Source organism: Caretta caretta, chromosome 16 (assembly GCF_965140235.1).
Source record: "Caretta caretta isolate rCarCar2 chromosome 16, rCarCar1.hap1, whole genome shotgun sequence".
NCBI lineage: Eukaryota > Metazoa > Chordata > Testudines > Cheloniidae > Caretta > Caretta caretta.
This window is the reverse complement of record NC_134221.1, coordinates 7531177-7557680: the sequence shown is the minus strand read 5'-3', so window position 1 is coordinate 7557680 and position 26504 is coordinate 7531177. Positions and strand designations below refer to the sequence as shown.

At 44.3% G+C, this 26504-nt stretch overlaps 1 protein-coding gene across 11 annotated transcripts in view; it reads right to left on the bottom strand.

Moving 5' to 3' along the window:
* CACNA1B (calcium voltage-gated channel subunit alpha1 B) overlaps positions 1-26504 on the bottom strand; it is a 480390-nt gene that overhangs the window by 129468 nt on the left and 324418 nt on the right. For all 11 annotated transcript variants that reach the window (XM_048822713.2, XM_075120535.1, XM_075120538.1 and 8 more), the window contains 3 exons: positions 22162-22279; positions 14488-14555; positions 6180-6286 (listed from right to left, as the gene is read on the bottom strand). In XM_048822713.2, coding sequence (XP_048678670.1) covers positions 6180-6286; positions 14488-14555; positions 22162-22279 — 293 coding nt within the window. The remainder of the gene's footprint in view (positions 1-6179; positions 6287-14487; positions 14556-22161; positions 22280-26504) is intronic.

The following is a 26504-nucleotide window of genomic DNA, read 5'->3' as shown; positions in this document are numbered from 1 at the left end:
TATATGACACTACCTTATAGGGGCTTGGATAGCTTGTGTGGGGGAGCAATCATTAAAGACACTTACTTGGCTTTGCTTGGAATAAATGGTCTTGGGGAGCAATCATATGGTTATTTTGCCGTAACTTCATTATTAGTATATTTTATACTGCACTGAAACAAACAGGAGGATTTTTGACCCTTCAGTACTTGCACTCAACATTTTTAAAGGGAAATTATTGTTATGGGGTTACCAAAGCTGGTACTCCTTTATTTCTTGATTTGGCTGGACGCTGCATCCACAGGATGTTGAATGAAGCCCCCAGCAAAAATCCTACAATTGCATAAATGTTTAAAGCCTGGGTAGAATGGCCTGAGCAAACTAGGCAGAAAACTTATGATAGCAGAGAACGTACCAGTCATGGCTTCACTCGTCAGAGATTCCGGTAAAGGAGAACCAGCACTGGCAAAGGTGTTTGTGGAGGCATAGGGGCAACCTGAAGCATTTTAGTGCTTAAAGCACATCTCAAAATCCCTTGGCAAAAACACTTATGCTTATCATCATATTCCTCATTGCCTCATTTGGTCCAGTGCAGGATGAAGACCCCACAATGATGCTGCCAAACATCCCTGTACTTGGCCCAACATGACTCCGCAAGTCCTGCAAAAGGGCTCCCAGAGGTCCATTTCTCTGTCTTCATTGCTGGAATCCCTGTTCTGCAATATCCATCGGCTAAATTCATACTGAAATCACACTATGTAGACTCGTAGGGCAAAGACAGCCTCCTTTTTCAAAGCGAAGTGGAGGAGGTATTTGAGCTTTGCTTGCTGCTACTTACCATGAGAGAGCGAGAGCAAGAGAGAGAGAGAGAGAGTCTTTCTGGGCAGCTGTTTGCTGATTCACAGTTACATGACAAAAAGGGTAAAAAAGCAAACTAACTGGAAGAGTCACAATACCCCACACACCAGCACATTCAGGGAGCAGGAAGAGGGAAGAAATGACAAGCCGGCAAGATAAAAAGAACTCCTCTTCTAGTCTATACGTCATCATACACCGAACTTTTTATTTGCTAGCGATTCAGGCATATTTCTTGCAGGGTTCTATTGGTTACCAAGAGCCATGCCCAACAATGACTGTAGAACAGACCACAGAGTTCCAGAGACAAGAGGAAATAGAACAACCCGCCCAGACCTTCATCCCCAAACCTGTACAAAAGGGACAGATGACCACTAAGAAGTGCTAGTGAAAGATGGAAGTGTGCTACTGTACCTGCTCTTTCATGTACTGTCTTTGGTATTTTAACATCACATCTTTTATTTATTTACCAATTTGTGATGAGTTGGCAGCACCCTTGGGTCCGAGCTAGCAAAGCAATTTGTAGGGTTTACCTGTGAGCAGGAGGTCTTAGCTGAGCACACAAGTAAAATGCCTTAAGCAACTACATAAGGGACCAGCAAAAACCCGACACCTAACAGAGTGGGTTGATAATTGGAAAACACAGAGTCATTTAAAGTGGTCAATTACGTGGTCGATCCTACAGACAGCTCTTAGTGCGGGATTTGGCCTGTATATTTTGCTACAAGGAGAAACTGTCTCCTTATCACTCCGTACAGGGCTAGAGCCATCATATCTGGGGATTCCCTCTCCCATCAAAATCTCCAGCTGGAGACCTGCTGTACAGCAAGGGATGCTTAGACTCTTGGAGGCCAGCTACAACTCAAAACCATTACCACCTTGAAAAAAAAATCACTCAGTGTGACAACTTAGGCACAACTAATTTGCAGGTTGTTATAAATTTAGTAATTTGACTGCAGTTGCTATTTTAAGACTTTCCCCCAGAAGAGTTTGAGGCAGACCATTGGAAACACAGGAATAAACAAACAAAAAAGTTATTTATTTTAAGCACAAGTTCTGCCTCAGTCGCCTCTGAGTGCCAGTGGTGAAGTAGATGTGCTTGCGTGGGGCTTCAGATTCCTTTATGGGTCATAACTTGTCTGTCAGACTGGCCAACTGAACTGCGAACAGAGCTGGTGCATCCTTTTGTTTAATGCAGCCCCTTTTGTACATGTCATTGGTGCATCTCTGGCTGGGAAAGAAGAGGTGGAGGGGGAACTCTAAGGTGTGGTGTTTGGGACTGAAGGTTTGTGAAACAGCAAACTTAACGACAAAAAATTACATTTTGAAATAGGGGGGTTGTGCCTTAATCCTCGGTCCGGATGCAGTGCACTTCTCTGGTGCCTCTCACAGAAGGACTCAAAGTGCTTTACACACTGGCTGATGAAGCCTCACGCTCCACAAAGTTAATAAGTCACCACCCTGTTTTCCCCACCGAGACACAGAAAAGTTAAATGAGTTGCCCCAACTCCCATCATGAATTAGTGACAGAGCAAGAAGCAAAGCACTGATTCCTGCCTCCCAATAACGTGTTCTATCAGCTAATGAACCCTACAATTAAAGGGGAATTCCCCTAAGATGGGTTTCCCCCTCTCTCCTCCATTTTCGCCACCAAGGAAGCTGCACCAATGGCTTGTTGTATAGTCCCATCTGTTATTACAGTAGCTCAGTTCACGAGGCTGAGCAATTAAAATACTATATGAAACCGAGGTTTTCAAAGGACGACTCTGGGTAAACTGAACAAACCCAAACTCACCTCAAGAAACAATAAAGCAAGGAAAATGCTAAACGGAAAAAAAAAAATCACAAAACCAGAATGAAAAGAATAAGCTAAAACTAAAATGTCAAACACAGATTAAAAAAACATCTTGTTTTAAAACAAACATCCCAACAGAAAAATGTCCCACATCAGCTTCAATCCTGAAAAAGAAAATAATAAGTCTATTCAGGATAGAGTTCACCAGGTAAAAAAAGCCAAGTCATGGCTAAATCAATCCACTCCTATTAGCCCTTTTTATGGAGTAGAAGTTGAATCACTGACATCCTTAAAGATCAACAAACCAGGAGCTACAAACCGACTGTAGTAACTGACTTCATTGCCTCTCCCAGTTATAGATGCAGAATTATAATATAGCACCTTCTAAGTCAGTTATCAGACAGATGATATCCTTACTTGACTGCATAGATCGATAAATTATTAAAACAGTTTCAAGGTTCAGTAGTAGGACTTCACCATCTATCAACCACAAAATAATCCTTGCTCGCACTGAATCCTATGCATCTGCAAAATTCTAAAATGTCACTTAATACACTGAAATTAGGTTGACCTACTAGAAAAGAAACTAACTTTTGTAGCCTAGAAAGCAAGTTCGGTAACTGATTCAGTAAGCTGAATTCTTCCTGGAGCTTAGCTGTTGTTAAATGAGGTTATTTTCCACAGCAGAGCAAAAGGACAAATACAGACAATCACAGGCATATGGATACACATATACACCTCCACATACAAACAAATGCACAATATATATACATTGCAGTAATGCATGAGGATGGCAAACTTGGGTACGCTGCCACCCACTGTAGTGTAAATGCACAATAAGGAGTTTCCAAAATGTAGACTTTGCTAAGATGAGGAAATAAGAGTGAAGAGGGTTAGACGAAGGGGTGCAGGATTTGCTCCCATTGAAAGCACAAATGTTACAAAACTGACAAGAAATAGCAGCAAAGCAGCAAGCACAGTATCTTCTTACTGTTTAAACACCAGGGAGGGAAAATAGAAATGACTTTTTACCAGACTGAGCACCCGGAAGGTTTTGCCACCTCTGTAGGTTCTAGGAACCCAAAGGACAGGTCCACCAAATTAATAACAAATCATATTAAGAGTCAAACCACAATATTAATTGAGAGCCATTCTGCTAACATGAACAACATTACTAAGAAAACACTTGAACCACAGCACTATCTCTACAGAACACTGAAAGAAAGAGAGAGTTATTTTAGTTGACAGGCAGAGGGACTTCTGACGTACATTTTCATAATATTGGTTTATATTCAGGTAATCAGTTATGATAGAAATTCATTTTAAAATATGCTTTTTGAAAAGTAAATTTAAAAGAGAAAAATTCAAATAAAGCCTCTTTTAAAAACAAAGACCTAATAAAATTATAAACACAAATTTCAAAGAAAAAAGTTCAGTGCGGATAGATCACTCAGATCCTCTGTTCCATCCACCTCTTAAACCACCTGTCACCAACCAACAATCCACCCACACATCTACTTACCTTCTAACCAGTAATCTGTTCTTCTATGTGTTTATTCATTCAAACACCCATCTATTGATTCTTCAGTCTTTCTCCCAACCTAGTATCACACACTCGCACATGCAACTAAATCACAGTAGCCTGTGTAAGTATATCATGCTTCTATACAGCAGATACAACTTGTCTAGAGACAATTTGTTGAGAGAATAAGTTCTACATTTCCAAATGTGGCCTCTAGTATTGCAAACACAATTTTGCTACTGCAGTTAAATGTGGAAACAATTAATTGCACCTGCAACTGCATTCATTTTATAGGCCTAACCATCTGAATGTACCTATGAAAAAGGCACATAGATGTCTCAGCAGATATAACTGTAGACACAACAAATAGTAACTTGCAATGTTGCACTCACATGTAACTGTAGTCACAAAACTGACCGTGTGAGATCAAAAACCAGATCAAAGCCTGATGAAAAATCAGGGACTAAAACTATTGTCAGTAACTAAGAATCTGGGGTGAAATCCTGGGCCCATTAAAGTTGATGGGAGTTTGGGGTTCTAAGTAATCTTCACATATACAATCACTTTATAATAATAATAGAATAAACAATGCCATCTTATATTTTAAAATTACAGTACACAGAAGTACATCAAAGAAAAAGAGAAACTTTTCTTTTGTGAATTCTTTTTGAGGCTGGCAAATCATTATAAGAAGAGAACGATCTATGATGCTAACCATATACGTATTCTACAAATATAAATTGCAAAAAAAAAAGCTAAACAGATTAAGAATATTCTTTTCTTTTTTTCAGATTTAGTGAACAAGTTTCATATGTGCCATTGTTGCTGAAATAACATGATTCTAGATTGAATACACACTAATGAAGGCCTTATGAGATGGATTTACATTGGGGAAGATATATTAGAAAATTGTTCAGTTAAATAGGGTTCTCTCTGGACTACAGATATTTTGGAATACAACTGGACAGGAAATTATTCCAAATAAGTTTAGGCTTCCCTGATCCTTGGAGTAATTTCCAGCTGCCCCTTTCTGAGGACTGGAGGCTGTCGAGAAATACTTGCAGCTCCCAGCAAACAGCAGGGCAGTCTTTTTGACACAAAGATACTCAAACTTCCCCATGAAGTTGCATAAACTTCCAGAATAATTGTGTGTGTCAATCAGTACATTTCAAAACGTCTTCATTTTCAAACACAGGCTCCCTAAGAAGCACAAGCAAAATGTGTATTATATGTGCAAAGAAGCAATTGTGTGTGCCAAATTCAGTCCTTATCCTATGCAGGCAAAACTCCCACTGACCTCAAAGACCTCAGCACACGTCTGAAAATTGCTTATTTCCACCTGCCTATGCATGTTCTGCAAAGGGAAGTTTAGATTCATATACTTGAAAAGCTGGCCCCAAGAGTAATATTTTCTAAGCATTCTTCCAAAGTGAGATCACACAAGCACCCCCACTTCCATGCACAAAAGCCTACATTTGCATGTTCAAGATGATACTTCTGAATGTGAACCAGGTATACAGGAGTGTCTGTTCACGTGTTCAGTGTCCCATTTTGCACTCTCAAATGGCTTTTATTTTAGAGCAAAGGGCATGCAAAGCCACTTTTGTGTCTGAAATTCAGGAGGCAGTCTTTACAATTCAATTATCAAAGCACAGATTATTGTAGTTAAACTATATTTTATACGTCATATACACCCGTCTTTCAGAACAAAAAAGTCTGAAGTGAAATGATAACAGTTCACCTGGTGAAGTCTTTCCTAGGACAACTTAAAAATTCTCTAAAATGCATTTCTTTTCTAGTGAAGTGGAGACAATGACATTTCAAAGAAAAACCAACTAAATGCAAAGATACCAAATAAAACACACAACTAAGTGATCGACCCTGAAGTATTCAAATCAACCTACAGCCCTTGTTAGTCCTCCATATTGTACATCGGAGTTCATGTGCCCAATGGAACAGATATATACTCAGTCTGAAGAATAAAAACAAAGTGATAAAAGTTCCCAAATAATAAAAAATTACACTTACGCTGCTATGGAAATATTAGCTGCGGACATGGGACTGACTTCTGCTACCTCCTTGGCCTTCTGGAGCGCAAGCTTTTGATTGGTAGCCTCTTCCATCTCCTCTTCATCCTGTTTCCGAAATCAAGACAAATCCAGGGTTACATCATTCATCATTCAGTTAAAGACCTAGGATGAAAATCAATTGAACTCATAAATGGCCACAAGTGACACACAACTGTCACAGCCACTTTTAACAAAGTAACAGTTAAACACTCTGAAACACTGCATTGGGTTTTTGTTAAACCTGCATGATTTGTTGCAGCATATTTTCCTGAGTAGGGCCCATGGGCTTTACCTGTCTATTGCCATATTAGCAAGTTATGAGGAGTCTGAAGGCTCCAACTACTCTGCATAAAATAGAACTTATGGCAGCTGCCCTCATCTTCAATATAGTGGCAAAGTCTGTCAAGACTAGAAATCCTACAATGCAAGTTTCTGTGTGGTTCCTTCTGCTTAGGTTCCTTCTACTCAGCCAAGAGGGAGCACTGCATGCTGGCTGGAATCTCCAGTCTCTGAGGGCATCTTCTTATACCTCTTCTCATCATAATCAGGCAACACGTGCCACAATGTGGAAAGAGAATATATAAGAGCATGACATTTTGGGTGTAAAATAAGGCCACGTTCCATTGATTAGACTGAAAATATTTTTTCTTAAAACAAATAATGTACCAGAGGACCTGAAACTGAACTTATTCATACCAATTTTACACGGGTGCAACTCCATTGATTTCAACTGAGTTACTTCAGATTTACCCTAGCAGACCTGAAATCGGAAGCCGTATTAAATTATGGTTATGGCCAGAAAGATGCTCATGTAAAGATAGAATCATAGAATATCAGGGTTGGAAGGGACCTCAGGAGCTCATCTAGTCCAACCCCCTGCTCAAAGCAGGACCGATCCCCAATTAAATCATCCCAGCCAGGGCTTTGTCAAGCCTGACCTTAAAAACCTCTAAGGAAGGAGATTCTACCACTTCCCTAGGTAACGCATTCCAGTGTTTCACCACCCTCCTAGTGAAAAAGTTTGTCCTACTATCCAACCTAAACCTCCCCCACTGCAACTTGAGACCATTACTCCTTGTCCTGTCCTCTTCTACCACTGAGAATAGTCTAGAACCATCCTCTCTGGAACCACCTCTCAGGTAGTTGAAAGCAGCTATCAAATCCCCCCTCATTCTTCTCTTCTGCAGACTAAACAATCCCAGTTCCCTCAACCTCTCCTCATAAGTCATGTGTTCCAGACCCCTAATCATTTTTGTTGCCCTTCGCTGGACTCTCTCCAATTTATCCACATCCTTCTTGTAGTGTGGAGCCCAAAACTGGACACAGTACTCCAGATGAGGCCTCACCAATGTCGAATAGAGGGGGACGATCACGTCCCTCGATCTGCTCGCTATGCCCCTACTTATACATCCCAAAATGCCATTGGCCTTCTTGGCAACAAGGGCACACTGCTGACTCATATCCAGCTTCTCGTCCACTGTCACCCCTAGGTCCTTTTCCGCAGAACTGCTGCCTAGCCATTCGGTCCCTAGTCTGTAGCTGTGCATTGGGTTCTTCCGTCCTAAGTGCAGGACCCTGCACTTATCCTTATTGAACCTCATCAGATTTCTTTTGGCCCAATCCTCCAATTTGTCTAGGTCCCTCTGTATCCTATCCCTGCCCTCCAGCGTATCTACCACTCCTCCCAGTTTAGTATCATCCGCAAATTTGCTGAGAGTGCAATCCACACCATCCTCCAGATCATTTATGAAGATAAAGAAGATAGTTCCTTCTTACTCAGCAGAAGATTGCAACCTGACCTGAACTCGACGGGCCCCAAATACCAGGCTTGGGTTAAATGACCCGATCTGTTCGGGCTTGGGTCAAGTAGTCTCCGATCACCTCCTCCTGCTCGGGGGTTTGTGAAGGGGCAGCTGCATGCCCTACTCTTGCCAGCCACCACCACCTTGCTGCGCTTTGTGTGCTGCGGAGTCTGAGGTACTGTGAGGTTCTCCCAGTCACTGTGCCAAGCCCATGGACAGGAGGCAGAGGGAATGCAGTCATGGGGCGTCAGGAGTGGGACACCCCCACCAGGTCAAGCCCCAAGGATAAGTCGGCGGCAGTGCTGACAGGTTCAGGGGAAAGTGTTGGGTTTGGGTCAGGTCTGAAAACAACTTGACGCACTCAGGCTCTGGTTGGGTCAGGTCAGGCATTAAAACTAGGCTCAAGCAGACCTCTACAGCAGGTCTGCTCCATGTGTGTCTTGAGAAACGAATCAGTTGACTCTTCCAAAAAACCCCGTAACTGTTTTCTATGTTTGCCACTCTTGTTAGCATTGCAGGACCCCTACAGGTGCAGAAGCGTGAGCTACTGTGTTCAACTAGTGCATCATCAACACCGTTGTTTCGTTCTGACTGCTGAATCTTTATGTCTGATGGTGAGCCAAGGAACTTGGCTGGGCTCAGATCCCAGGGCCAGCCCTTCTAACTTTCAAACTAGTCAAATTTGTCAGGGAAATTATGGGAAGATAAACATGGAACCCTATAATGACACTTTTAACATCACTACTCTGAGTATAATCACTCTTCAAAGATGAAGGCAGTTATAGACCACACGATAGCACTCTGTAGGATGCTATTTGATCATTTCCTGCTGTTGAAGATTAGCTTTGTGAGATATTAACTAGTGCACAGCCTACACATGGATTTCTCCACCCTGGAATAGGCAAGAAAAAGTAACTGGTCTGAATTTAATAGTATTTGATCAGATGTAACTCACTTTGAAATTGGTTTCCTTTTCTTTCCTCTTTTCAAGAGACAAAAATGACAGTGAATTATAGACGTGGAAAAAACCCTCTGCCATTAGGCTTTTAAGCTTGCTTTTTTCTCTCCAGATATTAGTACATCTATAATGAGCAAATCCTCATTGCAGTTAAAGAAGGAATCCAAGCCAGACCAAGATGAAACTGCTCCATTAAACAACTATACAAAGTTAATGTTTCTCAGCTGCCAACTTCCAGTACATTTATCAATGACTTGAGACTCTTACTGTAAGTCAAATGTATATTTTTTTATTATTTTTTTATTCTGCAGAATATGAACGCTTTGGGGTATAAAATCTGAAAGTGCTGTAATTTGACAAAGGCTTGACTGTTTTGCTTTTATGGGCTGGGGTTCTTCGATTGTCTCTTCTCCCAAGTTCTAGCCAGCTTTAATACGATCACAAAGGTTTAAATATTGTCATTGGCTTTTTTTTAATAATCCATTCACTGAACATAAAACTCAGAAAGCAGAAAATTACATTTCCTGCTTCTAAGCCACTCTCAACTGCAGCACTACATTTCGATAGACTCTGTAGCTCAAGAAAACTCCTATTGTATTTACAAATTTAGCAATACGTAACTTAGAACAACTAGTGTTTAGCCGACAAGTGTTTCATACTAAAATAAAGACAAAAATAGTTCTGTAGCACCCTCTATCCAGGGTTCTCAAAGCACTATACACATTAATTAAACTTCTGTCTTACACTTAAATTGTAAGCTCTCTTTGAGGCAGAGACAGTGTTTTTACAGTGTGTCTCATAGTAGGTCCTCGTGCATGACTGGGGCTCATAGTTGCTATCCCAATACAAATCCAATGTTACTACAACTAACAACAGCAGCAGCTGCCAGCCTGGGTCATACCTCTCTGTCAGTATCCTCATTTTACAGAAAGGAAAGCAGATAGGAAGGTTATAAGTGATTTGCTTGGGGACACCTAGGGGGTCTGAACAGAACCCAGCATTCCTGTCTCCCAGTCCTGTGCTCTAACCACTTAATCATCATTCCTTCCCTGAAGCTGAGATCTAGTCCATGATCCCTACACTGGAACATGCATCTGATCAATGGATGAAAATTTTGATATGAATGCTCAGGATTATCATCATTAAGGCTAAGATTATGTCACGAAGGTCATAAGAACATAAGAACGTCCATACTGGGTCAGATCAAAAGTCCATCTGCCAGTATCTTGTCTTCTGACAGTGGTCAATGCCAGATGTTTCAGAGGGAATGAACAGAACAGGTAATCCTCAAGTGATCCATCCTCCGTCACCCATTCCCAGCTTTCAGAATCTGAGAGCACCAGAACCCTCAGTCAGTGACATTTTCCACATCAGCTCTGGGGCAAGAAGGGCTGAAGCTGTCAGCCAGCAGGGGCCCCAGAGCTCTCAGCAGTTGCAGGCGGCGGGGCCCATCACAGCTCCCAGCCACCAGCCCCCATAGCTCCAAGCCGCCAAGAGGGACCCGGTAGTGGAGGGACCCTAGATCTCTGAGTTGCTGTGGATCCCTGGCAGACCCCAGAACCACAGCAGCGGTAGGGGCTGGACCGTCTCCCTCCTTGTCCTGTCACAGTTATTTTTAGTAAACTAAAAATGGGCTTCCATGAATTTTTGTTTATTGTGCAGGACCGGTCAGTGACTTTTACTAAAAATAACTGCCCAAGGTGGAGGCGAAGGCAGCCCCTTGCCCGTGTCCCAGGCCCCCCGTCCAGGGTAGGTGGAGGGACCCAGGCTCCCCACAGCTGCCCATGCAGCTCTCCCCGACCCGGCTCTGGCCAGGAGAAGCGGGGGGGGGGGCTCGGAGCTGCAGCCCAGCCATGATAAGAGCCGGGCTGGCAGCTGTGGGGAGCCATGGCCGACCCTCTACCTGAGCACAGTGTGGGGTGCCCAAGCAGCCCCTAGCTTGCGTCCCTGCCCACCTGGGGCAAGTAGAGGGTCCGTGATGCTGTGGCTCCTCACAGTTGCCCACACCACTCTTGCCATAGCCAGGCTGTGGCTCAAAGGCCCCCCTTCCAGCTGGAGCTGGGTCAGGGAGAGCCACGCGGGCAGCTGTGGGGAGCCAGCATAGGGTTGCGGACCCTCCTCCTGCCCTGGGCAGCTGGGGAGCCTGGGGGGCTGGGACACAGGCCGGAGGCTGCTCCCCACAGCTGCCCAGGCTCCCCGGCAGGGCTCCACGCTGGCCTGGCCAGGGGGTGGGATGGTGGGGCTCAGGTGGAAGAGGAGGGGAAGGGGGAAATGGGAGGGCTATGGTCCACTCCCTCCCCACCCCCATGGTTCTGGCGCCACTGGCCCAGGACTCGGCCACATGGGAAAGAAGAGCTGTGGGCCCATGGCAGGAAGCAGGAGGGGGCCTGGAGGGAGTGTGGGCGCCACAGAGGCAGTTTGGGTAGGCTGAGCCTTTCTCTGCCTTTGATACCTGCCGCCCATGGGCAGCGCACACTCCTATTCAAAGCAGAAGGGGGAATACTTGAGGAGTTTGCATTTTTAGGGAGTTGCTTTATAATACCGGTCAGTTTTCTAATCAGGTTTCCGCTTACTAAACTGCATTGAAATGCAGCAACCATGACTCTGCGAGCTTCCGCTATCAGTGACAATCCACTGGTTAATGCTACAGAAGAAGTGCAAGTCATGTGATAAACCATGTCCTATTTCATATCTAATACAGGGAGTGCTGGCTGAACAGATGCAGACCTGAATGGAAGTGGGGAGGTGTTTTTTGTCATTTTCAGGTTACTTACAGTATTTGGACATTGTATGCACAACTGATCTTGATGTGTTTTAAAATGTAATTGTCAAAGGAAGTCTCTGGGGGTCAACTGACTCCTGAGTAATTTAATTTTATCTCCAGGCCATTTTGGATTTTGCATGATCATATTTACTTAGCAATAAATCTCTCATTCTCTAGGTAGGCCGAGTAACTGAATTACTTTTATCTTCTTCCTTTTCTTTTGAAAACCCTAGTGATTTTTGGATCCATGAAGTGAAAGAGAGTTTAAAAGATGCTTGGTGATTTGGCAATGCTTGTTGATTCTGTCAATATTTAATTGCACTCTATAAACTCTAACAAAGGCAGTTTTCTAACCATCAGAGTCAGCGTCTGATATATGCAAAACAGGAAAGTTAAAAGGACTAGAAAGGAAGAGATGAACTTCATTAGACAAGGACCCTAAGTACGGGGATCGATTTATCGTGTCTCATCTAGGTGCAATAAATTGATCCCTGAATCGACGCCTGTACTCCACCTCGGCAGGAGGAGTACGCGGAGTCGACGGGGGAGCCACCACGGTCGACTTGCCGCCATGAGGACGGCCAGGTAAGTCGAACTAAGATACTTCAACTTCAGCTACATATCTTAGTTTGAACCCCACCCCCGCACACAGTGTAGCCCAGGCCTTAGGGGCCTAGTCTTTTATCCTTGCATGCAAGTGACTCCCCAAAATCTTCATGGGAGGGATTAAATGCACCTATGGAGATCATCATAAATCTCTAGTCTAAAAATTTCTGGATTTTATAATGCACAGAAACAGCTGAGTTTCTGTAAGAGAAAATCTTCCCCAGTAAAACTAAGACCCATCCCCAAAACTCAGGATTCAAATGAATCATAACAGAAAAGAGATGCAGAAAACATGATCTCACAGACAAAGGAACATTTTTTATACCCCTATTACCCATTATCCCTTTCTTGTGCTATACATCAGACATCCGTTTTCAGGAAACAAAGCTCCACTCAGAGCTGCACACTGAAGGCAGCAATGCAGCTGCTGAGCAGAGAGGGAGGACTAGAAGAAAAGTTCAACCCTAAAACAGCCCTGCACCATGGTACAGTTAACTGCATTTGGATCTGAGTGGCAGGAATTGGGGTGGGATAGGGGACCTTCTTTTAGTCTGGCTTCCCACCGCAAGAACTATTAGGGATGTATGGTATCTCTGAACTACTGGCAACAGTGGCGTGCCGTCGGTGTCTCCAAGGCATGCATTGAATGCTTCAGTCTGGCTGTGCCTGCAGGACAGTTCTGTCTGGCCCTGAACTTGTGTGGAGGACGCCATTTTGTAGAACAAAATGGAATCCTCCGCATAGCATGACTGTATGTGCAAGGTCACACCACACAGAGGACACCCTCTCGCGTGCCAATGTACAACTGCATGCCTGACTGAAAATGTCACAGCATGCCACTGACTGGCAAGCACCTTCACAGCTCTACCAAGGAAAGCTCTCTTACTAGCTGGTACAACAAGCACAAGGATTAGTGATCCTTTTTACTACAGAAGGAATAGCCCGTAAAAGTCTGTGAAATATAACTGCCCCAAGGGATATTATTATTTATTCTTGTGTTATCTTAGTGCCTAGGAGCCCCCGTCATGGACCAGGATCCCGTTGCGCTAGGTGCTGGACAAACGCATTTCTCCTTGTTAATTAGCAGGACACACACCATTGTAGCAGTGGGAGCAGCATTACAACAGGCCTTGTGTTAATTTTATTCACCAATAAGAATGAGTTAGAAATGTGTAAACAAAACCAGAGAGATCAAAGAAGGATTCTGCAGTAATGATCCAAAGCAGAACAGTAACACTATGGTCAGCTGTAGCATTTTGGACCTTTCCAGCACAATCCTGGAGTATATATATATTCCCATAAGGGATGTTCCAATGTAAAACGAAGTATTAAAGTAAAGCTAACCTCAGCTTCATTTTAAGCTCTTGCCAGGTCCTGGCATTCTGCCAATGCTCTGGCCTGTGTGTCAAATTTCTCTTGCCTCTGCCAAGGGGCAGGCAGGTTTAAATATCTTGACTAAAACTCTGTAAAGGCCTTTTGCAAGTGGCTTTCCACAGACCTGACTGGAGGATTTTAATTCTCTGATTTGCACTGAAATTCGGAAAGGGAAGAAGTATTAGCACGAAACACCAAACTAGGCAATAGGACATGAATCACTCTATTTCCTCAGGCGAGAACTTCAAAATATTCTATTGAGTCAGCTAAAAACCTTCAACTGGTTCACCGCTGCCCCTGAAACTAGCTAATACCAGAGGTCCTTCTTCACTTTTGTGTGATAGCAAGGAAAAGTGCTCACTACCCACTCTATAAAATAAAATAATAATAATAATAATAAAAGGGAATCTAAAGACTAAGGAGGGCTCAGAGGTACAAAGATGCACAGGCACAGTCTTCGTTACTAAGCAAAAAGGAATGTATGTTTCAAAATCAACTCCCTAAATAAGGGCTACAGCAATGGAAATGGGCAAATAAAGGTGCCACAGGAGCATGACACTTGCAGAGAAATCTCAAGGCCACCAGAGGTTGGCTGGAGTAGGACAAGTCATTTAGATCCATCACCAGTGGCCTATACAGAATTTTAGGGTCATAAGAGGAGAATGCAATAAGAATTCATTAGTCACATTTGCAGAATGGAGATCACATACCACAGGACCTCCGGAACAAGTACGGGTTGAAGAGCCAGATATTTCATACATACCTTGGTTAACTCTTGTGCATTTGCAAGATTGTCGACAGCAATAGCCAAGAAGACATTCAGGAGTGTGTCTTTTAGGCAGCAGCTAAGGAAAAATCTTCACACAGTGATGAGTTACATAATCTTCCACCTATATTTCCCCCCCCCCACCACCACCACCGCCTGCAACAAACAGAGTATTACAGACATGGGAAAAGGAAAAATCTAGTTCCCCTCCTGTCAACACAGGATTGCATCCTACTGAATATTCTCCAGTGCTTTGTCAATCCAGGTATAAATTACCCAACTTCATCACTTGCACGGGGAGACTATTCCACAGCATACGAGATATCACAGTTTCATCCATTCTTCCCCTCCAGCTTCTCCGCTCCTCCACAGTGGCCCAAACACACACACCTACTTTTTGGCCTTCTTCGTTCTCTCCTTACTTAAATATCAACCATTAGCTGAAAAGCGATTTGCTCTGAGATCATTCTTCCATCTGTACTATACAATGGTTGCCATTAAAAAGGAAAATGCCTTCTCAAGTTAAATTTATCTCACTGCAATATTACATACGAGCTAAAAGAAAATACAATTTATCACAATAAAGTCCTTATGGCAATGAGATTATTGCCTCCTTTATCACTGGTACCTACTATATGTCCTCTCTGTTGTTATTCTTTCAATTATTATTAGGAGGAACACTTTCATTTTTGCTTATGATTTCAGCTCCTCCTTGTTCCTTCATATTTTTTTATTGTGACCATTTTTGGTATTGGTTTGCAATACAGCGAAGGATAAATTACAAATAAGATCGTACATACAGAAAAGGTGGGGCATATGCTGCAAACAAACAAAAACAAAACACGTCCTCAAATCCAAAATCACATCTCAGAAAGAATGCCATGCTGTTGTGAACATATCAGATATATGACAACACGGTGTTCAGCTCTAGATGTCCCGTGATGGCTGTCTGAGGTATTGATGGATCTGCTGAATGGGATCCTAACATGGTAATGAAGATGATCTTGCACGTGCATAGTCTTCTTCCTCTAAAGAATCCCAAAGTAATTTACTACTGTACATGCCTGTGTGTGTGTGTGTGTGTGTGTGTATAGGGGTTGCTTCATCCACTAGAGCAAAACACTGTAGTTGTTTGACACAGTAGTTGTTGCACAAGAGTTTAGGACAGGAATTGAAAATATACCAGAAACAACTGAAATGCCTGAAGGAATTTTAGGCAGACAGAACGTAATTAACAACTAGGCTGTGTCTGCTGGCATGGTCTGTGAGCTGGGAAAGATGCACAAGGCACTGCTGTAGGGAACAAATGATTTACAGGAGAAAGCAATGAGATAGAAAAGAGTGAAGGAGATAAAGGGGAGTATGGCAAGGAGGAAGGGAGTGTAGTATAGTTAGCAGACCCTTCCATGGCAGCTAAATCTAAGACAGGATTTAGGGAAACGTTGGGTTCAGAACCCATTTAACTATGTGGGTGCTTTGCACTTCTCAGGCAGTTGTCCTAGTAGGGCAACTGCGACTCCCCAGTGTCCAGGGGATCTGTGGTGGCATAAAGCTGGTGTAGTTGCCTCTACACCACCCAGGCCCAGACCCCTCAGCTTCGGGGCACATGAGGGATGTGCTCTGAGCGCCCTGAGCTCCAGCAATGCTCAGCTAGCTGAGTGGTACCTTGGGGACCATTCCCAACAGTCTAGCTCAGAGCAGGCTGCTTGGTCATTTCTAAGTTATGCTGAGGGACACTGTGATGAAGCAGAGAAACTGCCCATCAGTACAGCAGGGATGAAGAGAGCCTTTGGGCCCACCTAGCCCTGCCCCATTATACCTGCAGTCAATGCCAGGCCTGGAGTGGGGAGGAAAGGAGAAAGCCCGGCTCAGTTTAGGGCTGACTGGCAAAGAGGCAAGAGCTACCTGCCTCCCTACCTGAGAGGAAGGGTCACTAGCCTACCATCTGAGGCAGCCATCAGGGGGTAAGTACTGTCTCCCTGGCCAAGGGAGACTAGGAGCCTCCAGCACCTGAGGTAACTGGGTGACTGAAGCACAGACACATTGTAGGGTTTGGCCTCAACAGTCTTACGACTGCCCCGCCCAAAGGAGCCTGAGTCCATGGCAGGGCACTACCCAAGATCCACATAGGGGCACTGGGAGACAAGCCACCCCAATGAAGGCACAGTGGTAGGAAGTGGGGGAAGGATAGCTCAGTGGTTTGAGCACTGGCCCGCTAAACCCAGAATTGTGAGTTCAATCCTTGAGGGGACCATTTAGGGATCTGGGGCAAAAAAAATTGGGGATTGGTCATGCTTTGAGCAGGGGTTGGACTAAATGACCTCCTGAGGTCCCTTCCAACCCTGATATTCTATAATTCTCTCAGCTGCTCCCAATGCTTTCAAAACACCTCCGAGCAACCCAGTCAGAAAGCCAATGGGGTTAAATGGCAATCACGAAGCTGGCTTCCTACACCTATCCCCCTACACACACATAGGCAGAAAAAGCCTCACATAATGTTGTTAATCCCCACCAATATATCTTTTAAAGGGTTGCACAGTTTTGATCCAACTTCAAACTAATGCATTCTGGTAAAATGGGAGCTTTGGAACCATGCGAGTCACATTAAGACCTTGGCAGGAGCCCTGGTTGTACCAAGCATTGCACACAACTTCAGCATTCAGCTCAGATTGTATCTTCCTGGACAAGTTAACGCAATCCGCTGGTTAGCTGAATTCAGCAGCCTTCATTCAGCATTGTCCTCACTCCATAAGTATAAAGAGAGGGCCATCACAGGCTGCTTTTGAGGGATAGATTTGGCCTTGAAGTTTCATTTAGGACACTCCCTCTAGGTCTCGATTGTATTCAAAGTTGCACTTCTGTACAGAGCAAGACTGAATATAGACAAGGCCTTACCTTATATCAGGCCAGATTCTTTTCTCCATCCCAATAGTACCACTCCCATTAAACGTACTGAGACAGAACCAGCCCCAGGATTTTGTGGAACTAGACATATAGAAACAAGGATCTCAGGGTTTGGGGGTCATTTTGGTTTTGAAGCCAGTTTCTAGCCCTTTTCCTTGCAAAGATCCTTGAAAACATAAACTGATACAAACACCGGGGCTGCACTATTGAAGCAGGAGGCCAGGGATACACCAACTCAGCACACTTTCATGTAAAATGGAACAGTTAAGTCTCCTGGAGAATCACCTCACTGACTCCCCCCCGCAAATTCTTAGGCCAGCTCTGTGCAGAGTGATGGGATCACGGACCACAGTGGGCAGGGATGTATGTATGAAGCAGGCGGGGAACCTCCTTCTCCTAAGCAGTAATTCATCAAATGCTGGTGCTGAGAACCTGAAAATAAAGCCACTCCTTACAGAGGGACTGCAATGTCTTCTGTTGCTTTGCTCCTGCACAGCCTCCCAGATGGAGCACACATTCCCGGAGCTGATCTGACATCAGGGAAGCAAGTAAGGAAAATGAGAAGAGCCCTGTACATTTCAACTCCCGCGAAAACGCCCATGGGAAAGGGTGGCGGTACCTTAGGGTTTGCCTCCTGGAAAATCCAGGTTGGGAAAGACGTGTTCTTTTCAAGCTTCTAAGAGGGTATTGCAAATGACAGGAGTGGGAACGAAATAGTAAAATTATTGTTTAAAAAGTAATTAAGAGTGTCCCCTTAACTGATGGATTAAAAATAGAAGAGACATTATCTGTCATATCTAATCCACTATCTGACTGTTGCAGGATTGTTCCCTAAAGGATAATAGATATATTGTTTCTGACCATCATTTTCCTTTTCTTAATGCCAGTCTATTACTTCACGTTATACCTACTTGCACCGCCAAATGGTTAACATCTAGAAAAAATATTAGGGAGGGTGGGTTGGTTGGGTTTTGGCAGACTACATTGATATTTCATTTTCAGATATTTCTGCTTATCTTGTACTTGACACAACATAAGCCATTTGAAAGTTATGGTTCACTTTTCCCTGATATATGAAAAGAATGCCCCCTGCATGCCACAAGCATTAAAAATGTATTTCAATGAAAGACAGAGGTGGCAGCGACCTCATTGAAATCCTTTTTGAAATATCAGCAGGAGTACCAGGGGCTTACCGCTGCTATTCCCCAAGTGATCAAGGGGAAAAGAGACACTTTAAAACCAGAACAAAAAAACATTTCCCACATCTGTTCTTCCCAATCTGTGCAGATTCTCATGAATGTTAATTGGAGATAAAGTCACATGGTTAGGGAGCAGAGTAATCCCAAATTTACTCTATCAAATTATACTGGTCTGAAACACTTAGGAAGAGATATTTCTACAGAGACAAAATAAGCCATACTCTGATGTCACTTACACTGGTGTAAATCTGGAGTACCTCCACTGAAGTCTTCTTCCAGATTTGCAACAGTGCACAGTATCTCACATCCGAACCTGGTCCAGGAACTTCACTGGGATGAATTAGCCCTGTTATAGGGATTTCCTTAATGTCAAATACTTTTCAGTTGGCTTTCTTCTCCACCTGTGTACTTCATTTATGCAAAAACTCCATGGCGGTGAACTCATTTTCACCTGCAGGATGCACAGGGAATTAAAGAATCACTCTCGACATATCTTCTTTTATGTATGTATATAGTGCCCTGAAGATTCCTCTGTCTGCACATAGTTCAGATTGCAGGCAACAGACATGAGAAGCAAAGTTTTGGTGGCTCTCTCCTGGATGAGCTGAGTGAGAATCCTGGAGGCACATTACTGAGCACCGAAATGGGCAATAATGAAAATGAACGAATAATGGAAGTGACCTGAAGAAAAGCTCCGAGTAGCTCAAAAGCTTTGTCTCTTTCATCAACAGAAGCTGGTTCAATAAAAGATACTACCTCACCCATCTTGTGTCTCTAAAACAATGAAAGACTCAGGCTATTAAAATGTCTTTAAAAATGTTCTCCCCAAGTGTAATCTTCATCTGGAACTGTCTGCCAGTTAAAACGGAACTTTAAAGTGGTTAGTTCCACAGCATGAGGTCCCTTTTATGTGCAAAATTCTCCTGGTTAGGGATGCTCAGCCCATAAAGCTAGTTGAGCTGCTAATCATGTTCCAGAGTTGGAGATAATGACTATTATTTTAATCTAACCCTTTACCTGCTCATGGATTCAATGAAATCAACAAAGAAGTGACAGTGCAAGAGATTTCAAAGCGTCCCTTTATGGCATCTGTTCTTGGCAGAGTACGGCAGGTAGGTGTGAGGATTTGCCAAAGTTTCAGACACACATCAAGAGGAGTATGGGTGGAAACATACAGGGAAGAGGCCCTCCTTGCATCCCTAACAATGAAGACAGTTGGAAGGCTGGAGCGTACAAAGAACATGATGTTGGCCCTGTAAGGCATGTAACATGGAAATGAAAATAAAACCAGTATAGGAAACAGTGTATCAACCAATGGGAAACCCTTTCCTCTTCTCCCTTGCCATATGTCCCTCACAGCATTTCATAAAGGGCAGGGCTCTTCCTAAGCAGGTTGGGACAACAGCTTTGGGACAGTTTGGAGAAAGTCTCTCTGGCTTTTGTGCCTCCCTAATTCTGGAGTGGCTCCAGATGCACGTCTCACACAGCTCCTGTGCAGGGGGAGTTCCTCCTGCCTTTCACTGGCAGATTAGCCCAAAAGGGGCTGGTGCAGGGAAGAGAATCTGTCCCTTGGTGGAACTCAAATTGAGCAATACTCTGAAAACTACACTATGGCTCTGATTCGCCGCTCCATTACACAAGTTTTATGCTGGTGTAACTAATGGATTCTGGGGAGTGACATCAGTATATTGGAGCAGAGAATTAGTGAGGGTGGGGGGAAGAAAGGGATAAGAATGGAATCCGTATCCTTTTAAAAAGCATTAGATCTCAGTCTCTTTACGGTTAAAAGCCAGTCTGTTTCTCCCAGTCTCTCTCTCTCTCTCTCTCTCTCTCTCAATGTGATTATATTTTCATCTCATTTTCAGATGCCATACCCTAAAGATCCACAGCTCTTCCTTCCTCCCCCGCCCCCGACCTACAGTCCCAATTTCAGAAATCTCCCTCTTTCCAGAGGGGTCTCTGCACTGCATGAGATGGATACCCTAGTGCTAAGACTGAGCCAGGCTCCATGTAGTAGATACTGCTGCTCACTGACAGTCTGAATTAGAGCTGGGTAATTCCGAAGGCAGCCTCTAATGTGACAAGTACAACTCAGATGCCATTTAATCTGCCGGTCCTTATCGTATTGCCTCACACTGAATATGGAGAAACGTGCAAAATGAAAGGCTGTTACACTGCTGTAAATGTGCACTTATCTTGTTTTCTCACCTTTCCCCCCAAAATGATTCTCTATGGACTGTTTCAATACAGCTATTCCCCATCCCCACCCCCACCCCGCCACCCACCCTTTAATACAAATTCCCAAACAAACATCTTTTTTGACTTGGAGCAAAGGCCGCTAAGCCTAAAGAGGCTCTCTCAGGTGGGAGGCGGTTGAGAGGCACTCTGATCAGCCCGTGAAGGCTCCTTTGCCCTGCTATTGGATCTTTCATCCAAAGACCCTGAAGCGTTTCACGAACGTGGTAGTTTACACTCAAACATTCACCAAATAAATAACGAAGGCCATGTCTATACATACAGCACTGCAGCTGTCCCGGTACAGATGAAGATGCTCTACACACTGAATGGTACAATATGCATAAACTAGATGTGTTGTTTGTTGAACCAGGGCTGAAAAGCACACTTCTAACTTGCTTTTATTGAACAATTTTTCACCCCTGTAATTTATTACTAAGTATGCAATTACTTTATCACAGTACATAACAGCAGTACCAAATCACAAGGTCTAAAGAGAAATCTAATCCATATGGTATGAGTGTGGTGACTTGGTGACCTAATAAATATTTTCTGGAGTTTTTTTGAGATTAGAATTTGCTAAAAGTAGGAGGCTTCAATGTATACTAATAAATGAATACGTGATCAGATAATTTGACACTGAATAATTAAAATACTCCGTTTATTAGAGAAGTAGGCTGTGGCATGCATGATGGTGCATTTTATTGAATCTAGATCCTGCAGTCCTTACTCAGGCAAAACTCCTACTGATTTATGCGAGTGGCATAAGCTATGTTGGCGCAAGAAAGTCTCCCGCCGGCATAGTGCTGTGTGCACGAGTGCTTATGCCGGTGTAACTTCTGTCGCTCAGAGGGTGGAATATTCACACCCCTGCGTGACATAAGTTTTGCTGGCTTAGGCTGTAGTGTAGACCTAGCCTACATTGGATTTCATTTCAGTGCAAGTATGTGTGTGGACACACTTCACGCTAAAAGGTTCTATTTGGATTTATCTTAAATTATTTTTTCCCTGGCCTAAATTCAATCTTAATTTGAAGTAAGTGTCCACACACAGACTTGCAGTGAAATACCAAAAGGTATGAATTAAAACTAATTTAGTGTTTGGAGCAGGTCTGTGCAGAGGCAAGCCCTAAGTGACTTACATAAGGTCACCCAGTAAGCCAGTGGCAAAGTCAGCATAGCACCAAAGTGTCCTGACTCCCAGACTTGGGCTTCACCCACTACACTACATTGCCTTCCAGCACATCAGGAGCCTGGAGAATCCTGAATGCTGATTGGCCAGTGAGAGACGGCATGTCATACCATGGACAAGTCATACTGAAGTGCAAGGATACAGTTACCAAACAAAGTCAGGACGATGAAGTAAATGGAAGAGAACATTCCTGAGTGGACACCACCTTGTGATACTATCCCATGATACATCACTGCATTCCAGTCTTCACCAGTCAGTATCTGGGTAGTTAAATATGAGAGAGAGAGAGAGAGAGAGAGAGAGAGAGATGAGCAAAGGATTGGAGTGTTTAAGCATCATTTATACACAGCCATGGGCACAGACCCTCAAAGGGAAATCTACTGATAAGAAGGTCACTGCAACGGGGTGTGCCAGAAACCTGTCCAACACCTTCAGGCTATTTAGCTTTCTTTTGCCCATAATAGTTTCTAGAAGCCCCTTCTGCAGATAAACTGCAACCCTGTCTCGACCAACATGGCTACAACACCATATACATATCTACCTAAAACTGGCAGTTGCTTGCATTTTTTTCTGCCTCCCTTAAGAGGATAGGGAGAGATTCCTTCTGAGAACTCCAGTCAATTACATTCCTTAAAATACATCCTTTAAACTATTTTGGTTTAGATAAAACCAAAGTGGTATAGTGATTATTGGGAGGTCCAGCAGAGAAAATAGGTATTATCTACCAGACTTCATAAACTTCCTTCCAGCCAGCTGGAGGTGGTTTGAGGCAGGATTCATGGATCCACAGATCCAAACCTTGGGCTGGGAGGAGGCCCTTGGACCCAACGTTAGGACCCAAGGACCCATGAGAGGGCCCTGTAACCAGAGACAGCTGTGGTCTGCCACGAGGGCTGAGGAGTACCTGGGACCACTGGCAGCAGGAGACCAGTAGCAGCACTTAATGGCTGCTCCTTAGTCCTATGCCCGCCTCAAAACGCCTTCCCTCAGCAGACCCTGGGGCTGCCTGTTTTCTGCTGCCTGGCAGCACCGGCACTGTGAGGTTGACGGCAGGAGACAGAGTGAAGACTGCCCGCGTGCGGAAGTGGTAGCTCAGTGGTTTGAGCATTGGCCTGCTAAACCCAGGGTTGTGAGTTCAAGCCTTGAGGGAGCCATTTAGGGATCTGGGGCAAATACTGAGGATTGGTCCTGCTTTGAGCAGGGGGTTGGACGAGATGACCTCCTGAGGTCCCTTCCAACCCTGATATTCTATGATTCTACTCCCATATGCCCTGGCCAGGCCAGCCCAGTGGAATTTTCAGTCTTCTTCTATTAGCCAGTCATGCATAGGCGCCAAGGTTGCCATATTTCAGAGTAACAGCCGTGTTAGTCTGTATTCGCAAAAAGAAAAGGAGTACTTGTGGCACCTTAGAGACTAACCAATTTATTTGAGCATGAGCTTTCGTGAGCTACAGCTCACTTCATCAGATGCATACCGTGGAAAGTTTCCACGGTATGCATCTGATGAAGTGAGCTGTAGCTCACGAAAGCTCATGCTCAAATAAATTGATTAGTCTCTAAGGTGCCACAAGTCCTCCTTTTCTTTTTAAGGTTGCCATAGCTCCACCTGTGATGTTTCCCATGGATGGGAGAGAGCCACTGACTTCACCCCACAGGGGTCAGGAGAAGAGCCTGTCTCTCGCAGGGGGGAACACTATTGGCTGCCTATGGGGCAAAGGCAGATGGAAGCAGATGTCTCCTGATGCAGGAGGTACCCTGGCTGTGGGTTGTGTCTGGGGTAACTGGAAGATGTTTGAATTTGGGGGTGCTAGGGAGGGGATACCTGGGCAGTGTGCCATGGGACAGTTGGGGGATTCCTGAGTAATATCTGGTGGGTGCTGGGGGACAGGTGGGGGAGCTGAGGGGTGAGGGGAGCTAGCTGGCAGGTGTTGGGGTAGCTGGGAGGATGCTGAGGAGGTACCAGGGGGCAGCTAGAGGAAGTGGGTGTGTTGGCAATGGATGGGAGGCAGAGCCCAGCAGTGAATCCCTCGCCTTCTTTTTCAGCCAGCTTAATTGCTCTCATCTCAGCTCCACGCTTTCCCCTGGCAGAGTGCCAACAGGCTGAGCAGTGAGAGGGGTGGGCAGAGAGGCCATCTGGATTTTTGCTCAGCAAGCACCATCCAGCAGCCTCAAGGAGCAACTGTGGAACCTGCTTCCTACTCGCCTGCCCCAATCTCCCCTTTTCTTCCCACCCTTCTCCCTGGCCAGCAGCACAGCACCAGGCTACCAGCCACAGCTGCTTCCTCCTCCTGGCTGCTCCATGCAGCTTGGCTGCAGCCGGGGAACAATCAGAGTGGACGGAAAGAGGCAGCTAAGCTACAATTTACCCTTACAGCAGCCCTAGTGACCTGGAGGAGAAACAGCTAGGGAAACCCTATTGCCTCCCTACTCGATCCTACAGGGCTGCACGAAGGTGTGATGGGGCTGAGGCAGACATGAGTGTCACAGGAGACACTGGACACTTGGTAGCCCCACCATTGTGGTTTGTCAGTAACAGCAGGTGCAATGACGACAGACCCTGGTCTGTCAACGGGTGGGATCGAACCGGGGACCTCTGGAGCTTAGTGCGTGAGCCTCTACCACGTAAGCTAAACACCAACTGGCTGTTAGCTAAGGCTGTAGAGCAGACTCATTTTATCTCTCTCTTTTTAAGTGGTCTTGGTGCCACTAGATGGGACAGAACACCACACCCAGAAGGTGTGTGGGTTACACGGGGTTCTGGTCAGCACCTGCTTCTTCCTGCCGTCTTTGACCACAAGATGCCACAGACAGCCAAATGTTGCAGACAGCAACCACCAGGCCAGAGAAGCACAAAACCCAACACAGAATCTAAATGGAGAATATAATCGGGGGGAGGAGGAGGAACCTTGGGTTCGTAGGTGAGGGACTGTGACTACCTATGTGCTTGTACAAGGCACAACACAATGGGACCCAGATCCTGATCGTAGACTTTGGATGCTGACACAATAACAATAAATAGAACATGAATAATATCTAAACAAATAGCAATCAATGAATTGGTCTCAGGCTTTGATATGCATCACAACTACTAGGTGCTTATTCCACACCAAAACTTTCACTCTTCCGAGCCTCTGCCATCCCCATTTTTCAACAACTTTGTTTGTGTTTTCAGTAACTTTGTGCACCTAGTGTTCTGCCTGCCCTGTATGGAAGATTTTAACTATAGTACTTCCTACAGCGTTAGGAAATGGTTTTTGGAATTCAGTACTCCAACCCACTAATAGAACGTTTCAGTGGTCTGTATTTAGTAAGAAAATAAAACATGATGTATTGTTAGCAATCACGACCCACATGTGAACCATATACTAGAGAGAATTTCAAATTTCAGACACTGCCCACCAGCTCCTGATCTCGGGAAAGGCTCTGAGGTACAATGATGATTCTTATGGCAGACGAGGAAGTATAGTGCAATGTGTACATCCTAATGACCACTTAGGGACAGGGATTCTGGTCTCAGTTACATCAGTGTAAATCTGAAGTAACCCCAGTCAATGGATTTACTCTGGATTTATACCAGAGTAACTTGAGTACCTGGCTCTGGCCATTGGTCTCTCAGCACTAGTGCTGGATGAGTTCTACAAAACAGGATTCAAAAACACTTATTCAAATAATTCCCATGAGTTTGCATCTGCTTTCGTTTGCTTTCCAGAACCATTCATGTGAGTGAATTTGGTTCACAAGAATGTTCATGGAAAGAGAAGGAGCTGGGGAAACAGGCATATGCATGAAAAATCAGGATGGAAGTGTTCGGGGTCAACTGGAAAGCAGGATTGCCAGTTTTGGTTGGACATATTCCTGGAGGTTTCATCACATGACAATTGGAGGCTCTAGGGCAATCCTTGAGGATTGCTAACCTGACTGGAAAGCTATTTGTGGCTTTTGGAATCATCCAGTCAGGAAGCAGAAATATCATGTGACTTAGGAAGCCTATCACAGATTGCATAGCAAATCACGACTAGTGAATACTCACGCCAAGAGCTGTGGGAAATGATCTGTGAGCAGCTCACACTATTTGCCAGATCATTTGGAATATGGAAAAAAGTCACAAACATCAACATTTGTTTTATGGAACATTTGCAGAAATATAAATGGGCAAAACTTCCCAGATGGTCTATGGTGATTAGTTTGTCCGGCACTGCTCAATATTGAATGCAAAGGTTTGGCTGAACAGCCATCAGATGATAGAATAAGAATAGCTTTTAAAATCTGCTCCATAATAATAATAGACTGACTAGTGTGTGTTAGTGATGTCAAAGACTGGGATGCCAATTCAGGAAAGCATTGAAGCACATACTTAAGGTGTTGTCCTGAATGGGGATGCTTTCTGAACCAGGACCTGAATGAATTTAAACCCAGCAATGCTACTCAGAAAAGAAGACAGCTAAAGTGGCCAAAAGCAGAGGGTCACTGAAGCTTAGCCACTGA